Below are 18,904 nucleotides of genomic sequence, written 5' to 3'. Positions count from 1 at the left end.
TTGAAGGAAGCGAGAAGAGTTGATCAGAGGTGAAGTGTTGGGTGGGTTTTTTTAGGACAGCATGAGCTTGCTTCATTTACAACCAAACGAAGAGCCTGGGCAATGGCTGAGGCCTCCAGGTGTTTCTGTGGCTTTGGTAACTCTGAAGAGAAGCTTCGTTTTGGGCATATTCTTGTTGGATAGTAGGTCAGGGGAGCTCAGGAATGCAAAGCATTTGAAAAGTTGGGTACTTTGGGTAGGCAGCAGAAGAGACTGCTGGTAGTGTGGATGGCACTGATTGCTATGGAGGCTTGTGCTTCCTGGAGCAAGATCAGGGCTTGTGGCTGAGAAAGTGATCATCCAGAGAATAAATGCTAGTGTTGTGCTTTGAGAGAAGACACTTCTGGGGCCCCTTATTTTCCCCTGTGAGTGAGGGCGTGTTCATACAAAGGAGATCTAAGTGTATGGCAACAATGGTATTCTTCTAGACCTTTTTTTAGTGTGGTTTTTTTTTTCTCTCTCTCTTTATGTTGCCAAACCTTCAATGGAGTTTCAAATTCTTTTCTGTAACCTTACAAGGTTAAAATGTTTCTAAGTATTTTTTGTGAGGGGAAGGGGAAATAGCTGACGAAGTGAATCATGCTTCGCTGTAGAAGAGTACTTGCTGAGATGGAGGCTTCTCAGGATGCTCTAAAAGAGGTGCAAGATTTTTGACACCTGAATTAATTGAATTCAGCACTTATCGGTTAAGGGTAACTGTCATTAACTGGAATGAATACTGTGCATAGTTTACTGTTTTACTGTAAACTTGTAGTTTTACTTAGTATAAGTAAGATTGTTTTGCTGTAGCATTGCTGGATCTTTAGCCATTCAAGAGTTGTCACATTGTTTGAAAGGCCTTGCTCTGATTTTAATGCAGTTTAATGAAAGGGGAAAAAATATGCCAGTGTTGTCATATACTGCGGTTTACATGAATCTCACTGTAAATCAGTGGGGAAGATTAAATGTAGGGAATGGATTAGGATAAATCGGAAGATTGTATTGTGTGTTAGTTTTAATGGGATTGTTGAGGCCAAAGATTACCACCACTTCAGTGTCTTTTGTTTTAACTAGATAGGTTTACCACCAGCCTAAAGATGTTTTCTGTGGCTTGTATTCCTGAAACCTATTTCTTAATGTTAAGCTGAAGGAAGATGAGATGTAGAACTAGTTATTTAATTTTGGAGTGAACAGTCAAAAGAATGTGATCAGCATTAGCTGTTGAGAATCCCTGGAGTTAAACACTTCTCTACTGCTACAAAATGACCGCACTTGGTATTTAGTATTGCATTTGTTCCAGAAGTGGAGAAATGGCATGATTAGTAGAGCTTGCTTCTTGTTAATACCTGTGATTCATTGCAGAAATACTGTTTTGAAGTGTCTTGATGCTCTCTAGTGAATTTCTAGTAGTCATTTCCTATCTTGTAAAGCAGGAGTGTATTAATGTCACTCCTTTATCCCCCCTCTGGCAAATGAACAGTTGTCATAAAGTTCTGCTGAATCAGGATGCCGACCTCCTTTTGCATCAGTTCCAATAATTACACCCTTTGAGAGGTGACTTCCTCCTTTAAACAGTGCCAAGAAAACGCAGACCTTACTGCTTCGTGGGGTTTTATCTCTACAGCTGAAGGATTGTGGGCATTATGATGCACAAGCAGTAATCTTAGTGTTTGTGTTTAACAATCTCTTTTTGAAAAGATACAGATGTGACACACACTAAATTTTTAAATGCTTTTTTTTGTGTGCTTGTGCGTGCTTTTTTAACTGTGCTGACGACCTGAGTTTCACATGCAGTGTGTAAAACATACTTGCACAAGTGTTGGAGTGTCCTGTGGGAAAAATGAGTTTGCTTCTAACAGAAGAAACACACCTCACCTCCCATCTTCCTTCCTCAAAAGGGGAAGAGTAACACATTAGGAGTGCTTCCTGAACATATTAATTAGACTGTTGGAGGTTTCTCATAGAGAGAACCTCTAGCTTTGCAGCTGTTCTGTATCTACAAGAAGTTGTCATTTCCCCCATAGCCCTGTGGTTGAGTACTTGGTCTTCCCTGGTAGCTATATCAAACCTGTCATTCATGGGATCCAAAAAAGCTAAGGAGGTGGGAGGGTGAAAGAACCTATAGCAGAGAATTCTTTGGTGATCTGTATGTGAGGAAAGACTTTTTATATTTTATTAACTGGTCTAATTAAACTGTTTACCCTTTTTTTTTTTTTTTTAGTCAAAGATGTTTAAGTTTTAAAATAAAAAGTCCGGTTGAGTTTAGGATTTTGTGGAATGTTGTATGATGTTTCTCAGCTTTTAAAGTTCATTTCAATTGTGGTTGTTTTGTTTTTCCCGAAACTTTTAGAATCGGCTTGAGTTTTTGTCTTCCATTTTATTTCCTTCATTTTTTCTTTCTTCCTTTCTTTTTTTTTTTTCTTTTTTTTGTTGGCATGGTATGTAAAGAAGACCAGATCAGTGCAATGGTGTTTGTTGTGTCTGCACCCTGGCGTTTATGGTCTTTGCAGTGCTCATCATCCTTGGTGTTGCTAGAGAATGATTTAGGAGATTATTGGGTGCTTGCTGAGGTTCAGGCTCCTTCCCAGTGCAGGTTATGACAGATGTTGTGCAATTTAGACACTTTCTTCAAAGTTTGAGTGGGTGTAGCAGAAATGAAGAGTTTTGCTTCTCTCAGAACAACCTGAAGTAATTCCTCCTTTTTAATTCTTCTAAAGCTAAGAAATTATCACTTAACCCAGGGAGTGTAGAGCTTCTGAAACTTTTTTTGTTTGGCATGCTACAGAGTTAAACAAAATGCCACAAGTCTGTTCTTCTTGAGATAAAAAGCAAGGACTTTGAATTGAACCTCTTCTTCACATGCAGTGGAGCAGTCAGGAATTGGGTGTGACTTCAAAAAGACTATTTTATTAGACTTAGTTATTTAATTAGATCTAATGATATTTTAACACACTACAGAATTACCCCGTCCCAATTACCTACTGGAGATGTGTGTTCTGTGGGAAACTATTTGTGTGTATGTAGTGTATGGGATTTTCTGTTTGTTTGGGGTTTCTTTTGTAAGAAATCTGCTTGTGTTTGTCTTAAGTGGCTGTCAAATAAATAAGGGGTTGAATGAAGTGACGTGTTTACTTAGCAGTAATTGCTATTCCTGAACTGTACTTGGTGTTGTATTTTGTGGAAGCATTCATATATATATTCTACCAAAGGTTTACTGTAGTTGCATTTTAAAACTTATAGTAGAATTATCATGTAGAACGGTATCAACTCTCTTCATAATAAAGAAACTCTCCTTTATGAAACAATTGAATCCCACTTTGCTAATTGAACTGTAATCTGCTGTTTCTGAAGAGTGATGGGAAACATTAATGACCCTGCATGACTTATTTGAATTTATACTCCAGTCCTCATTTCAGTTATTTATTTATCTGGCTAGACTTGCAATATTTTTCCTCCTTTTTTCTAGGGTGGAGGGAGGAAGTTTATACAGCTGAACATCCTTTACTTTAAGCTGTTCCTTCAGAAGGAATTTGTGTAGCAGCTAGAACTTGGTAAATGAGAGTGACTGACTATTCCAGTGAGCATACTGTAAAGCTATAAATTTTGAACATTTTTGCATGGATGGGTTTGCGCAGTTGAGTTGTATGTTGGTCTTTCGATAAGTTTTTCTGCTGTTCTCTATGATAAAGCACATTGCCATGCTACTTCAACATGCTGTTCACCATTACATTTGTCTTGGATTGGTGTTGTGTGTTATGTTGAAGATTTCTTTAGGAAACCTTGCTCCAGACACTGGCTCCCTGTTCCCCTGTGAGAGCTCTCAGCTTATCTGTAGTGTTAGTTGTACATGTTTGTGCAACTGCTGCTTTTCCTCACTTGAAGGGGAGAAAGGGGGAATGTGACTGTGAGAGTGCGCTACCAAATTAAAAGCAACTATGACTCCACAAATACATGCACAATTTCTTCGGAGGAAGAGTATAAAACAATTCTTCCAGTGATAATCCCTGTTCTTGCTCAGATGGTTCTGTCTGCTGTGCTGTGTTGAGCTGCCCTAGTACGCGTCATGCATGGTTTAAGTATAATTTTGAAATTGGGTAGTGGTTAGGTGTGTACATAAAATAGCAGTGGTACTTCTGCCACCCGGTGCAGAACCATGGTTGTAGGATAGTGAAGTTTTAATGAATATTTTTTCCATACTTATTTTCTGCTTTTCCCACTTTACAAATGGCTGCACTGATGATAATGTTAAAATAGGCAGTGGGCAGAGAAAGCTGCTGCATGCATGAACGTGTCTGTGATCTCATTATTTCGAAAGGATAGCTAGTATATAACATGATACACACTTGAGTTTTTGGTAAATATTTGCTCTGTTTTTCTGTGGTCAGATTTAGGCTTGCTTTCAAATCTGGAGAAACACAAAATTTCCCTTAGCTGGCTGGCTGTTAATCTTTTTTAGAGCTTGAGGGCTAAATCCTCAAAGGGTGGCACAGGTATGCAAATTCAATTCAGGCTTGGCTGCCAGTGAACTAAATGGTATCATGCTGGAATATTATTTTTCTTTCTTTTTCTTTTGGTTTAGATATTCAAGAAGAATAAAAATATCCTCAAAGTTGTGGAAGGTTGAATGTGATCAACATGAAGAGTTTAAAAGCAAAGTTCAGGAAGAGTGATGTAAGTATTTCTGCTCTGTTTGACTGCTGGTTTCCATGCTGGAAACAGGTTCTTCACTCCCACCTTGATAAGGTTGTAGGTTAATGAATTACAGAGAAGAAAATCTTTTTCCAAACATAGAGGCAGCAGCTGAGCAATGGTATGGAGTAGGCCGCTTCTGGTTGGAGTGCAATTCTCTGTTATGCAAACAAATAGTATTTCACTACCTTGCTCCCCGTAACTGAACCATGCACATGTGTGGGGTCTGCAAAACTTCTGTAAGATTGTCCTGGTGCCTAAACTGAAACTTTGTTCCAGGTGTAGGATTAAGCTTAGTAAGGACTTTACTACCCAATCCTATTTCTGTCTAAACATAATAGCATTCTTATCAGTGTGGTGTTTGAACGCCCAACAAAACAGTCTGTGCCCTCAGTCTGTGCAAGGTTTCTTTGTCAGCAAGAATACAGGAACCAGCTGTGCAATTAGGGCAGCTGTGGCTTATCACTTGAAGTGCAACAGGAGAGGTGGGTATGAGGTTTGAACAGTGAGGGTGACAGACATAAATACAGAGGTCCTGCAGGAGGCTGTTCAGGACTGCATCTGGAGAGATATTAGCTGGCATATCATCTATTGCCTCCTGCTAGTGGTAGTAGTATCAGTGGAGACCCAAGCTTCAACTTGCATAGTAAGCATACTTCCATTGAAAGTATGGAATGCTTATTTGGTAGTGCAGTGAGCAGTCAGTGAAAATGGTCGACTTTGTGTTTAATTGATGTTCCAGATTTTGTGTGAGATTTGTAACAAATCTCCATGATATATGAAGAATGTGAAGTTCCATCCTTACTCTAAATTTGTCTACTGCTTTGAAAGAAGTGAGGTGTTGTTGTTTATCATGACCAGGTTTGCACAGGGTCCTAGGGAAGCTGTGTTTGGTGAAGATATTTTAGGTTTGAAATGGAGTTTCTTCAGGAGTTTTGACGTTCAGGAATAAAATTACACACTGCACTCAGGAGTGGTACAGGCTGTGGTTCAATGTAAATGTGGTCTCATGGCACACCATTAGAGTGATGTATTTAACCAGCTAGTAATGCGCTTCAGCAGCTGTGAAGAAGACTGAGATGCTGCTGTGATGTAATCTGCAAATGTGCTGGTTACTGCTTAGAAAGTCCTTTGAGCTACAGGTCAGCATTTGGTGGTGCTGCTCTATTGGCTTCCTAGCAGCAGCACTGGTGGATGCTTTACTTCTTCAGTTTAGCAGTGGCTCTTTCTGAAAAGACTGCCTCTATAAATGAGCTATATATGTCAACCAACTTTCGGGAGCAGAGGGAAACATTTATAACTACTTAAGCACTCTTTGGCCTTTGCTAGGCACCAGACCGAATCAGCCAGTGGCATAATGTCTTGTGCCACTTCACAGCAAATAGAAATAGTGTCACAAGTCTCTGTCGCCTCATCTAACTGAATATGCCATTTGGTTTAGAATTTTGTGGTCAGACATTGTTGCTCCTATTGCAACGAAAAGCAGCAACTGCTATTTTTAGTTTACCTACACGAGTAAAACTTGAGTAATAAGAACAGTTCCTTGGCTAATGTATGAGCATATTTGGTATTATGGAAAGTAGGTGTGCCTGTGTGTGAGAATGACTTAATTCACACCTTTATGAGAGTTGGCTGGGGTACTGTTGCTCTGGAGCAAAGGGTAAGTGACATCTGTGATGCAACTATATTTTGCTAGTCCACCCACTGTTATGAATTGCACTGGTTTGCTTATTCCATACTTATCTATGCTTGATAACTTGCTCATACCTCTCACCAAACCAACAGGAGTCTGAAAGTAATTGCTGTTTTGATACTACTGCTGTCTGCTGGCTGGAGACAAAGTTGACCACAAAGGATTTTTCAGATACCTAAAGTTTAGATATGCATTTCTAAGAGAACAGCACTTCAAATCCATGACAGTCTGGTTTCCTCTGTTTTGAAGCCAAACCTTAAGGGCATAATTCAAAACAGCCAACAGGAGCTGTTCTGTATTTTGTGCAAGATAAGCAAGGAAAATTATCCTTCTCTTTAGTTCCCAGAAGCTGCCCTTAGCTATAATTTGTGAAGAGGAGGGAGAGGAGGTGGTTTTAATTGGAATTAGTGTGATTTGTATCTCAATTTATAAGCTGTGGTAACTGCTTTAGGACTGGGAATTAGGGTAGAGTCAGCAGGGATGGAGGGACTCTTTCTTATCCCACCTCCCTTGCGTTTTTTTTTCTGTAGGAAATCTTTAATGTCTCATTTTGTAGAATTGAAGGTGTCTTGGGGTATGGAACAGAATCCTTCTCTTTAGCCTTACTGTTAGCATAAAAAAGTAGGAAGAGGGGAGCAGGAGTAAGTCTTCAAGGTGTCTATAAGAAATAGGAATCACACAAACACTTCTCCAGCAGTGAGACTGATAACATAAAACTGTTTACTGGAATGAAGACTACGTAGGAAACTTAACTGATATGTTAAAGCTCTCTAGCTTATTATGGAGTAGCTGAATTGTAGATGGGTACAACTGCTGATTTTTCATGCACATGTCTGTATCCCTGCTAGAGATTTGCTTTGGTGTTGTAGCTACACCAGTCTTGCAGCTTGCAGAGGAGAGGTCCCTGCTCCACCTGCTTTCATCTCTGCCTTTCTGGTTTTGAGGGTACCTGACCTTGCAGTGAGCCAGTTCAGGGACATAAAGTGATAGAAAATTACCTTATAGGATGTTAGCTGGCTAACTCCTTGCTCTGTCTCACTGCAGGGTCAGCAGTGAGAGGACTGGATAAAGTAAGAGGAGTAGCAGGATGTCTTTTTCTGCAGCTGTTGCTTAGCATAGCTGTGTTGTCAAATCATGCAGTGAGAATATTGGCCTAAAAAGCACAGGGGTGGGCATGGCAGCAAAGGAGTTGCAGGAACACACAAGTAAATAAGGCTGCTAATTCTGATATTTAGCAGAATTAATATAGTCCATTGCTGAGAGATGGGAGCATGACTTCATAGATGGGAGAGTGACTCCTCACTTCATGCTTTTGCTGCTCAGCTCCCCTGTAACTTCCATGATTTGCTTTCTGTATGCACAGGCAGCTGAATTAACTAAAGAATCTTTTTTCCTTGACACACTTAATCACTGTGAAATCCTTCCTGGGGGTGACTGTTGCCATGTGAACATGTGTATTTAGAGTGGAGGAATGAGATTTATTGCTCTGTCACAAATGAGTATTGTCAATGCGATATGTAGTTAACGGAGGATGCTTGTAGACTAGAAATCTGTACACTTAAAAAACACCTAAAAGCTGATAACTTAGAAGGATGACCATTTTAATTGTTGCCAGAGACTGCACCTAACACTAGAAAAAGTTGGTGTGATGGTATTGTGAGCTACCACTTCAGAGCCTGAACTTGTTCATAGAATCTCTGTAATTTATTCACATGATAGAGAATGAATGGCTCTGCTGAGTAAGACAGTAGTTCTTCACTGTTTCGGCTTGGAGAAGCAGAGTTTGAAATAATCCAATTTAAACAAAAACAGTGCTACTGATGTCTCGCTAGGCCTCTTAATATTTGAGGTTGGAGTGTTTTCTGTAGTAACTAGTTAGTTTGTGGCCTGACTTCAAAAGCATCTAGACTCTTAAACAGGCAGATGAGTGCATTTTCATACGTGCAAAGATATTAAGCATGTCTAAACATGTTTTGTCTGCTTCTTAAACATGACAAGATGATCATCAGCTCTTCTAGGTACCTATACACATTTAAATATCTAACTCTTTGATAACTAAGATGTAGGAACCTAGGTGATCTGTTTAGATATATTTTTTTAAACTGTGTTCTTGGCTAGTCTAGTCTAGAAAATGTGTATTGTGTGAAGGCTGTGATGAGTTGGATTGTTTACACTCTCTGACTTTGTAGGCAAAACCTGAGAAGTTTTAGGACCATTGCCTGTATTGAAGATCAGCTGAAAAATTTTCTTCTAATTACTAGTTTGTTGACAGGACAAGATGAAGATTAGAATTGGGATTTGTTTCCAAAAATCTTCAATATCGGATAATTAAAATAATAGTCTCTTTTAAAAATGACTGTGCAGTTCAGCAGAAGTGGCAGCTATTGTCAGAAGCAAAGCCAAGACAGGCTGGGATTTCCCAATGCTAATTGCCAGCTCTAACTTCTGGTATTTCTGGAAATGCTTATTTGTTGTACTATCATATGGGAATTGGAAAGTTTGCAGATCTTATGAAAATGTCTACTTTTTGGCAGTGGTGTAGTCATTCCATAATCTTAAAATGCTGAGGTGCAGTTAGGTATGTTGTAGTATAAAATCTCAGTCTTTATCTGGATACTGTGCTAATTAAGGCTTGGCATTTCTTTTGAATACCTAATGTTCTAAGTAGTAGGCTCCTATTCAACAGTTTTTAAAATATAAAAAGCTACGTGGGGGGACTGGAACAGAAAGATTGCTGGGATGTGTTCCATTTAAATCACCATGTTCCCATGTGCTCTAGACTTGGAGAGACTTGGGAGAACAAAACTTGGGTGGGGCAACTTTAAAAATAATAAAGCAGCATCTCCTTTAAACGGCCCTTAAAGTATTTTATGCACTGAAAGCTCCAATTAACCTAAAAAAGAACATGGGATTGTTGAAAATCGCACTATCCACCCTGTGCGCATGTATGAATTTCTTTCAGGATGATGGTGACAAAAACCTCTGCAGAGTTCATTCTGGCTAAAAAGTAAAAGCGATGTAAAAGTAAAAACTGAGCACTTTACTGAATTATTGAGAAAATGGACTACTGAAACTTTCTTCTGCTTGGGTGTTAAATTTTATTTGGTGTTGAATTCAATCAGCCTGAAACACTTCTTCGTGATTGTATCTTTCCTTCTGATTTTCCCTCTTTGTTCTTCAGTAATAATTTTTAATTCCACTATACACCGTGTAGAGGAAGACATAATCTGTGGTATGCATGGATTGTCTGCGACAACCTTTTCTTGAGAAAGGAGGATTTAGCCTTTTCCCCTCTTGAAACAAATGCTTCTGCTTATCCCACCCTTTATGAGGAGCCAAGGATTCTACATTCTACTTCATTTTCTACTCTGGAGATATTTGTCTTCATGCCCCCAGTTCTGCATGTGTAAGGGTCTGGTCTAATTATTTTTTTTTCTCCCAGCCAAAGCTTAAGTGCTTTGTTCAGGAAAGTAGTTAAACATGTTCTGAATCCTACAGCATATACGGTAAGACCTTCTGTGTGTTGCAGTTGATTAATCGTGAACCTCTTGCCATCAAGTAGTGCCTTTTCTTCATTATTGACAATAGGAATGTGCTCAGAGTACTTCTAAAATGACCTTGCTTGGGTGAATTGTAATTCTGGAGTCCTCTGAGAGGGGCCCAATATCAACCAGTAAGTTACATAGCATCCCTTCTAACAGTTGAAAGAAAAATGTAATGGAGAAAGCAAATAAGACTGATAGATAAGGGTAGGGTAAAAGTGAAGGAAAAAAAGAACCTCTGAAAGGGAAGGGAAAGGAGGGACAGTTGAAGCTGTAGGGTCAGAGTTACTATTTTGGTAACTGTTCTGTGAGAAGGAATTAACTGGGCTCTTGTGGGATGTCTGCTGATCGGCTGTCTCTGGGTGGGAAAGTACATAGCTTTGGCAAAGTATTTGAGGATGGATTGCTTGCAGATATTCTAGAAGCAACTGGCAGCATCTCCAAATAATTGGAACAGAAAGGAAAGGGAATTGGTTAAATGAGAACTATGCTGTGGTGTTTGGAATTATTGTAGAGAAACCTGGATTCGAGTTGGCTTACTTTGGATAAACACAGTTATTTCCTGAAACAGGATTCTAGTCTGAAGTGTAGCAGAGGACATGTTGGTTGGGTTCCCAACCAGTCTTCATCAGTCTGTAATAAAACGTCATTGTCAATTATAAATTCCCTATTCCTTTGTCTGGTCTATTGTCAGTCTCACGTCTGTTAAGTGTATATCCACAGATTGTGTACAGTTGCAGTCCTAATTAGCCAATCTTATAGAGCAGTTGCATAGCAAGTGCAATGCTATTAAAGCCTGTGTTTGAGGTCGGAAGCTTTGATGCTGAATGGGTGTCATGTCAAACATGCACAGCTGACTTTATCCACCGGCTTGCAGTTTCTCTGTCCTGTTGGTAGCATGTTGCGCTCATCTGGGCTTTCCACACCTGTGTTTGTCCCACCATGACTGCCCTAAGGAAATGGCATGCAGCTCCTTCACTGCTTTCCCTTTGACTTCTGCCTTTACCCATGCTTGTGCCCCAAATTAGGTGAGGAATATCTCCCATTATTATTGGCCCTAGAGTCATTCTTATCAGCACAGAATGATGTGGGGCTAATGATTCTTCTGTAAATATAGGTTGGGGAAAGATGCCTCCTTTTCCCAGGTGGTACCTGCCCAAGTCTGACAGGTTTGACATCCTGGTTGCTCACCCATCTAGAGCAGGAGGAAGGGTTGGAGGCTATGTGAAGGGAAACATTGGTTAGTCACCATTTGGCCACAAACAGTGGTCTGCCTTGCCAGCCTGAGTAGTGCCTGGCAAGCTGAATGCTTTACGTCTGTGTTCTGATCATGCCAGGATTGCTGGTTTGACCATCCTCATGTGATCCCTCATTTAAAGGGATGTATGTAAAATATTTGCAAAGGTTAAGAGAAACCCTCCTATCACAAAATTGATTTAGGAGTTAGACACTGTGGTGTTACGGGAAGCAATACACAAAATTGAGGTTGATAAATGAAGAACAGCCAAAATGTGAAGCTAGCCAGTATGTTGACAGTTAATTACTAAAAATATCAATACTAAGCAGCATGAAGTGGTAGTGGGTAGGAAGAATAACGGCAAATTGGCATATACAAACTGGAAAAAGTATTTTTTAATATATTGGTAACAAGAAAGGAATTTTCGTTGTGTAGAAACATGTCTTTTGTTTCCTTTTAAATAGCAAAAGTTCAAAGGCCTGGGTTTGCAAGTGTTGGAGAAAAGCAGTTGTAATTTTTTCATTTATGTATTTGTCTTCAGTAAGATTTAAATGTGAAGTAAAATAAATTAAAAATATAATAAATGAGCAGCCTGTCTGTTCTTACTGTGGTACACTATATCCTCTCTTCCTTTTTGGCGATACTCGTCCCTAATCTGATCTAAAAAAAATAAATCTGTCCAGCTATCAAAGTGGTCAGTTGAAACTCACATAACAGAGAAAACTTAATGGTCCAGGCTTTGTTGGAAGACTGTCATCTTGTCCTTACTAAGAACAAAAAACAATTTGCTTTGAATAGGTCCTGTAGCATTATCTAAAATGTAAAACACCCATACATTTTATTTTATTGGCTATTTGAGCCTTTTCATCCCGTGCTTATGTTTTGGGAGCCTTTGACTGGTATGAGCAGACAGCAAATGGAGTTAATCAAGCTAATACAGATGTATTATTTGCCTTATTCCAGCAGTATTTTCCAGTCGTGTTCTTCAAGAAGCTGTTCTGATTGCATATAGTCCAGGCAAATCCCCAGCATTAGGGACGTGTCAAGTCCTTTTCTGCTCCCTCGCTTGTCACACTTATATCGCCTTGAAATTCATGCTGTGTGTGTTTTGGAGATCCATGAAGCTTAAATGTAGAGGAGAATGAGGGTGTCAGTGGCCATTCTTCCCAGGAAATACCACATGCTGTTTAGGGAGAGTTGTGACAGTTGAACTTAGCACTTGGTTGAAGGTACCTTTTCTTGTTCAAAGGTCTAGTTACTGCAGCACTGCATGGGGCACTGCAAGTAGAACGAAAGGATGAAGAAGCCTACCTGTATTGTCGTTGTATAAGACAGTTGCTTTGTTCTTCTGCATACAATTGTGAGGAGGTGCTTTTTGTTGACTGAAGGCAGGTTTGTTGGGTAGCGTGAGGTTAATGGGTGATATTTGTGCTTGACCACTTCATGTTAGCTGCAATGATTAAGGGAGCATTTCAAAACTATTTAGAGAAAAACACAAAGCTGGGATGAATAGGAGGCTGAAAGCTAACAAAGCTTTTTGCTAGCAAGAGAAAGCCATGTAATACCGCAGTGTCTGTCTCACTGTTAAGACAGTCTGTTTGTATGCTATAGCTCAATGGTACAAGTGTTTTACAAACAACTGCTCAAGTTTTGTTAACAGATAATCCTACTCTAATGAACTTTTACAATATTGCAGGCTTTTAAATGTATTGCTTTACTGTGAACTGATGCAAGGCTAATAATTTGTAGTCATACATACTTGACTGTAATTAGGTTGTGTAAATAGTCAAAATGGGACTTGGCAAGGCTCAAAGCAACCTGCTGTAGTTGACCCTCTTTGAAAAGGGGAGGTAGACTAGACCATCTTCCAAACCTGACCATTCTGTGAGGCTGTATAAAGATTAATATCTTGAAACAAATAATGCAGGAGGCTTGCAATCATGTTGAAAGATACAGAATGCTCTTAAAATTAAAGATATCTTATCCAAGGCTCTTATCTGCCTGAGAAACCTTGAGGCTTAACCTCTGGAAAAGCTATGGTGTCCTTGTCTCATATGTTAGTAGTATAGCTGCCTGAAATTGTGTAGCTTCTCTGACATGTGAAAATCTATTTAATGAGTTATTTTTCCTATTTCTAGATCTAGACTATCTAGAAGTAGCTGCAGCCTTAAACTTCTAAAAATACTGTTGACTTTGTGCCAGCGAAAGCCATCGTGGTTGAATGTATTTTAACTACAGCTGCAGGATGTCTTCGTCTCTTAGACTCGCAGCTTTAATTCACATGGATTTTCACCAGACATACTTTTCTCCTCCTGTGGAGGACTTCATACTTTTTATGTGGACTTCATGCTTTTACTGACATACTTTACACTTTCAGTGCTATTCTGGTGTAATGCCTAACACTAGTGCTACTTGATACTACTTGGATTTTGAGAGGTGACTTAATACCACTAGCAAAACATAGTCTGAAACTAAAGCTAAGTTTACTGTTCTTCAGCTGTCCAAGAAATCTCATTCCCCAGAAATACTGCATGTGGTATCTCAGATGAAATATGCAGTTAACTGTCTGGAACACTTGCATTGACTTGATGATGATAGAAGCAAAGATGTTTTAATAACTTTGCAGATAATGTGGTTACCAATGTGTATGTATGTGTCTGACATACCCATTCTTCTCTGTTCACAGGTGCTTTACCTCTTTTCTTTCATCTTTGCTGTGTGTGGTGGGAACCTCTTGAGAGTCTTGTAAACTTGGGTAACCTGTCTGCTTACCCAGAGACTAAAACAAGGACCTTTGAAGTCAGAAGAAAGACTTTGGTCTGCTTGATTTAGCTTTGAATCAAGAACCAAAATCAAAATGCTGGAAGCACATAGTGGCCCTTCAGTGAGGCATGGATTTTGCCTGAATCCAGCATAGAAATACATATGGCTATTGAGCATGCTTAGATTGACAGGTTATCCAACATTGGCTTCTTTCTACAGTCTGGAGTATGTTGAGGTTTTGTTGTATTTTTTTCCTCTTTTTTGCTTAAGAGGGTGATTGCTTATGATATGACATGATTCAGTTCAATAGGAACAATGACAACCCCTCAGTGACCTTGCCCTTTTGATGTGTGTTTCAGATCTATTATTTGTAGATGTATATAAAGCCTTAGAGAGATGTGGGTGAGTTTGGAGTTCAGTAAGCAACAGCGTGAGCTTATGGAGAGTTAGACAATGTCCTTCTTGTGAGCAATTTTATTGCATACCCCAGCTGCAGATAGATTGCAGCATTTTGAAAGTAGAGGAAGCTGCATCATGCACAAGCAATTTGTAATCATTACAATAAGCCATGTTGTATGTCAGTGGGGAGAAGCTAGTACATTGTCAGATTCATGTCTTCAGTTGTTTTGCCTTTATTGCTTCTTTTCAAGATACACAAGATGGGGAAAGACATTGTGTATTACTGCAGTCAGATTTGAAATCATAAATCTGTACACAACTCTTTTAATGGGAGATGAGAGGATTTGGTCAAAGCCAGTGATTTGTGAATATAAGGTATAAGGTATATAAGATATTTAATCTGTAAATATGTACTTGATTTGAAGGTTTGGTTCATGTGATGTCATAGACGTGACATTGGTATGGTTTGGGTTAGAAGGGACTCTTAAAAAAGTTCAACCCCTCTGCAGAAGCAGGGACATTTTCAACTACATCAGGTTGCTCAGAGCCCCATTCAACCTGACCTTAAATGTTTCCTGTAGTGGGGTATCTGCAGCCCCCCAGAAGCCTATTCCAGTGATTCACTACCCTTAAAAATTTCTTCCTTCTGTCTAGTCTGAATCTACCCTCTTGGAGTTGAAAACCATTACCCTTTGTCCTGTCACTACAGACCTTGGTAAAAAGTCTCTCTCCACTTATCTTTTAAGCTTTCAGTAAGTACTAAAAGGCCACAGTCAGATCTTCCTGGACCCTTCTCTTCTTCAGGCTGAACAACCCTAACTCTCTCAGCCTATTCTCATAGAAGAGGTGTTCCATCCCTCTGATCATTTTTGTGGCCTTCTTCTAGACCCAGTCCAACACGTCCATGTCTTTCTTGGGCTGAAGACTCCGGAATTGAACACAGTACTCCAGTTGGGGTCTCACCAGAGTGGAGTAATGGAACAGAATGACCTCCCTCAACCTGCTGGCTGTGCTGCTTTTAATGCAGCTCACTTGCTAGTGCATATTGCTGGCTCATGTCCAGCTTTTGATCCACGAGTACCTCCAAGCCCTTCTCCAAAGGGCTGCTCTTTATCCATTAGTCTCCCAGACTGTATTGATACTGGGGATTGCAAGGAGGACCTTGCACTTGACCTTATGAACCTCATGAGGTTCACATGATCTCACTTATTGAGTGTCCAGGTCCCTCTGGATGGCATCGCATCCCTCAGCCGTGTCAACTGCACCACTCAGCCTGGTGTCATCTGCAAACTTGCTGAAGGTACACTTGATCCCACTCTCTGTCATTGATAAAAATATTAAACAGAACTGTGACCATCTAGCCAGTTCTTCATCCATCAAATAGTCCACCCATCAAATCCATAACTCTCCAATTTAGAGAGAAGGGTGCTGTGGAGGACTGTGTTGACTCTGGTTTTTGTATCTGTTTATCAGGGGAGGAAGCTGAACACTATAGTTCTTCTGGTTGTGGCTAAGGGAATGCAGACAATGTATCGTGAGCTTATGTCTTATGTAGTTGTTCAAGAAGGACTGCAAGTTCCAGCTATCTTGGAGTATGTTTTAATAACTGCATCTACTGGCACCGTAATAGCGTACTTTAAGGGCTAGTTTTTGTGGATTTCTTTTTGCCCATCCAGTTATAGTCCCATCTCACTTCTCTTGGTACAAACAACCTGTTGCTCTCTGCTTTTTCTGGATTTGTCTCTGGATTTTTTCTTGTTCTGGATTAGAACAAGCAGAAGGTGTGCATCCTTGCAGTAATGTTGGACTAAATATTACAGTCAGGGCTATGTGTGTGTGAAGTGCTGTATGGCAAGAAACTGCCGTGGGCTTGGTTTTGAGCAGCAATTTTTTTCCCAGTAGTGAATACCACTTCTTAATGCATGTGTTATTTGCTTGTAAACTTGAAGTTGCTCAGGGTGTTTTGGTTTTGTTATTCTTGATGTAGGTTCGTTGTTTGCAAGCCTTGTTTGCAAGCCAGGTCTCGCATTGGCTGGATTGCTGTGTTGGTTATTTAGCATGTTGTGCTCTCAGGAGGAAGGTTGTGTTACCCATGTGTTTGTGAGGACCATCAGATTATTGTCACAGCAAAAAAATTCTTGAAAATTTCTTGTTGTGCTGCGCTTCAGCTGTCTCTCTTTACTCAGAAGATGGTAAGATGCATGAGGTCAAATGGAGGCTGGGTTTTTTTATGTTTGAGTAACATTGCTTTCCTCTAGGATCATTTGAAGTAGAAAGTCATTTATATACTGCTTGCTAAACTGTGATAAAGCAAATGGGACATGGCAAACATGAGCAGTGTGTGGGAAAATGGTTACAGATAAGTTTGGTTGACTGTCAGTTACTGTTATATTGCCTAGGACTCTGTATGGTATGGTTTTTTCTCATTTTTAAATATGGATGCTTGCATAGTCATCACACACTAGGTGGTAAGTAGCAAACTTTCTTTATTTTCTTCTTTTAGTGTAATCTGTCTGGGGGAAAATGAGACCATCCTGTGGCTATAGAACCTTGTTTCAAGGTGCTTATCATTCATGATCTCATTGCATGCTTTTGGGCAAATAAACAACTATGGCTGCTGTTTCAGACTGTACAATAAGTTGGGTCTACTTTGTGTAGCTGTGCATTGTTGTTGAAAGGAAGGCTCCAGGTCCATTCCTAGATTTTCTGATATGAAATGGAAAGACGTTAGGTAAGTGTTGTGTTCTAGGATCAGGAAGGCGAGTTTAGTAAGTTAACATGTAACTGAAATGTACTTGGCATTTTTTAGTGATTTTGTTGTGGTAGCATAAGAATGTAATTGTTCTGCCATGGTGTATTTTTCCCAATCCCTACATGGGAGCTTCCGTGCCTGGAATTTAGATTTATAACATGATTTTTTTTTTCCCTGCTATATCCTGATACTTTTAGATTAATGTCAAGACACTTTAGAATTTGTTCTTGAAGTGCCAACTTGCCTGTTTCCTTTGGTGGTGGCTTGGGTTGGGTCCGTTTATAAGCTAGCGGAATAAAGCCTAGTAACTAGAAATAATAAATAAATATTACTTAATGACAGATTTCTTCCTGCTCTTCTGCAATAGCAATTCATGCACTCATTAACCTCTGACATCTCCTGGATAGCTCTCATAGGTTTAATGACTGTCTTGAAGGCAGCATTTTCATTTTCTAAGATTTATGTTTCTATTTTTAACACTTAATTTTTTTTTTCTCATTGGTCTGTAAATTACCTATATAGTCCTTAGTAGCTTCGGTTTTATGAAAGTAGATTTTTTTCTGCCATCTTTACATACACCAAACGCAATAATGAGATAACATTCTTTGACATAAGGAAAACACATTAAACATTTTTAAGTAGCTTGTACATGCACAGCAGGTGGCTATAAACAACCTTAGTACCGTCTTATTTAGAGGGACAGGAACAGACACTGTAAGTCTCACCATCAGAATTGACTTGAGCTCCTAGTTGAACAGCATGAGGACTGCCAAGCTAGTGCTGTAAAGGAAGAAAGGGATAGAAGACTGGAAGAAGGGCTCAGCCTCTCATTTTTCAATGCAAGTTTCTATAGTCTTGCACAAGAGTTTGTTATTCCACCTTCATATCTATAAAATAAGGTGGAGGTGTGTAAGAATTATTTACATGGGGTAATTGTAATGGATAGGAAAGTAATCCTGTGGTGCTTGAATACAGTGGAAACATGGGGTCTATGTACATTCTCTTGGAAAGACAACCAGCTTCTACCTTCTACCACGCCCAGTTTAACTTCTTTCTGAGCTCTACATATCTTCAGAATCCTCAGGCTGTTTTGACCTTTGTCTGCTGTCTGTGGTAAACTTCTGTGAGTTTCCTCCTGCTAGAATCTGTGTGGGGTTAGCTGAGGTGCTGCTGTTGCATGCTGCTGGAGATTTCGCCTTCCTAACACGGCACTTGAGTTGGTCGCAGATATTTGGAATAGGGCTGCGTGAGGTCTCCATGGACACTTCTATGAGTAAGATTCAGAAGGGTGATTTTTAGATAAATGGCCCTGATGATAGTCTCCTTTAATGATCTGTTCTGAAAAGTAGAGGCCTGTGTTTTTGGTGACGGGATGCTCAGGACCTGGTGGGACCAGATCTTTACATGCTAATAGTTCAGTTGTTTCAGTAGAATTGCTCCCAGTTTTTGTCAATGCATGATCACAGTCTGACCTAGAACATGCTGCCTCCTCCTCTGCTCTGTGTGTGGGATTTTGGATGAATTGTCAGTTTTCACACACAGCTGAAATGCATCTTCTTTTCAAGTATGTTTGAGCAATCCATAGTGATTAAGCAAAACAAGTAGGAAAGAATGTGATCTTGCTGAATGCCATGATGGTAATGACCCCCTCTTTGAAATAAATCAGTTGTTTGTCAGAAGACTCATGTCTGCATAAGCGCACGACATTGCTGCAGACAGGAAGTGCCCTAGTCTTTTGACCTCGTCTCCTAGGGAAAATCAGAGCTCTCATTAAATTAAAAAAAAAGAAGAAACCAACTTGTCTTAGTGGA

General features: G+C 39.7%; 1 protein-coding gene across 3 annotated transcripts in view; it reads left to right on the top strand.

Moving 5' to 3' along the window:
- Nucleotides 1-18,904, top strand: part of RAI14 (retinoic acid induced 14) — an 84,952-nt gene that overhangs the window by 5,379 nt on the left and 60,669 nt on the right. For 2 of the 3 annotated variants that reach the window (XM_054054312.1, XM_054054313.1), the window contains exon 2: nt 4,598-4,689. In XM_054054312.1, coding sequence (XP_053910287.1) covers nt 4,654-4,689 — 36 coding nt within the window. In that variant the 5' untranslated portion in view covers nt 4,598-4,653. Of the gene's footprint in view, nt 1-3,544; nt 3,570-4,597; nt 4,690-18,904 lie in introns of those variants that run through there. The other variant, XM_054054314.1, reaches the window with a different exon arrangement.

Source organism: Cuculus canorus, chromosome Z, assembly GCF_017976375.1.
Source record: "Cuculus canorus isolate bCucCan1 chromosome Z, bCucCan1.pri, whole genome shotgun sequence".
NCBI lineage: Eukaryota > Metazoa > Chordata > Aves > Cuculiformes > Cuculidae > Cuculus > Cuculus canorus.
Note: the sequence above shows the minus strand (reverse complement) of the source record. Positions and strands in the feature narration are given on the sequence as shown.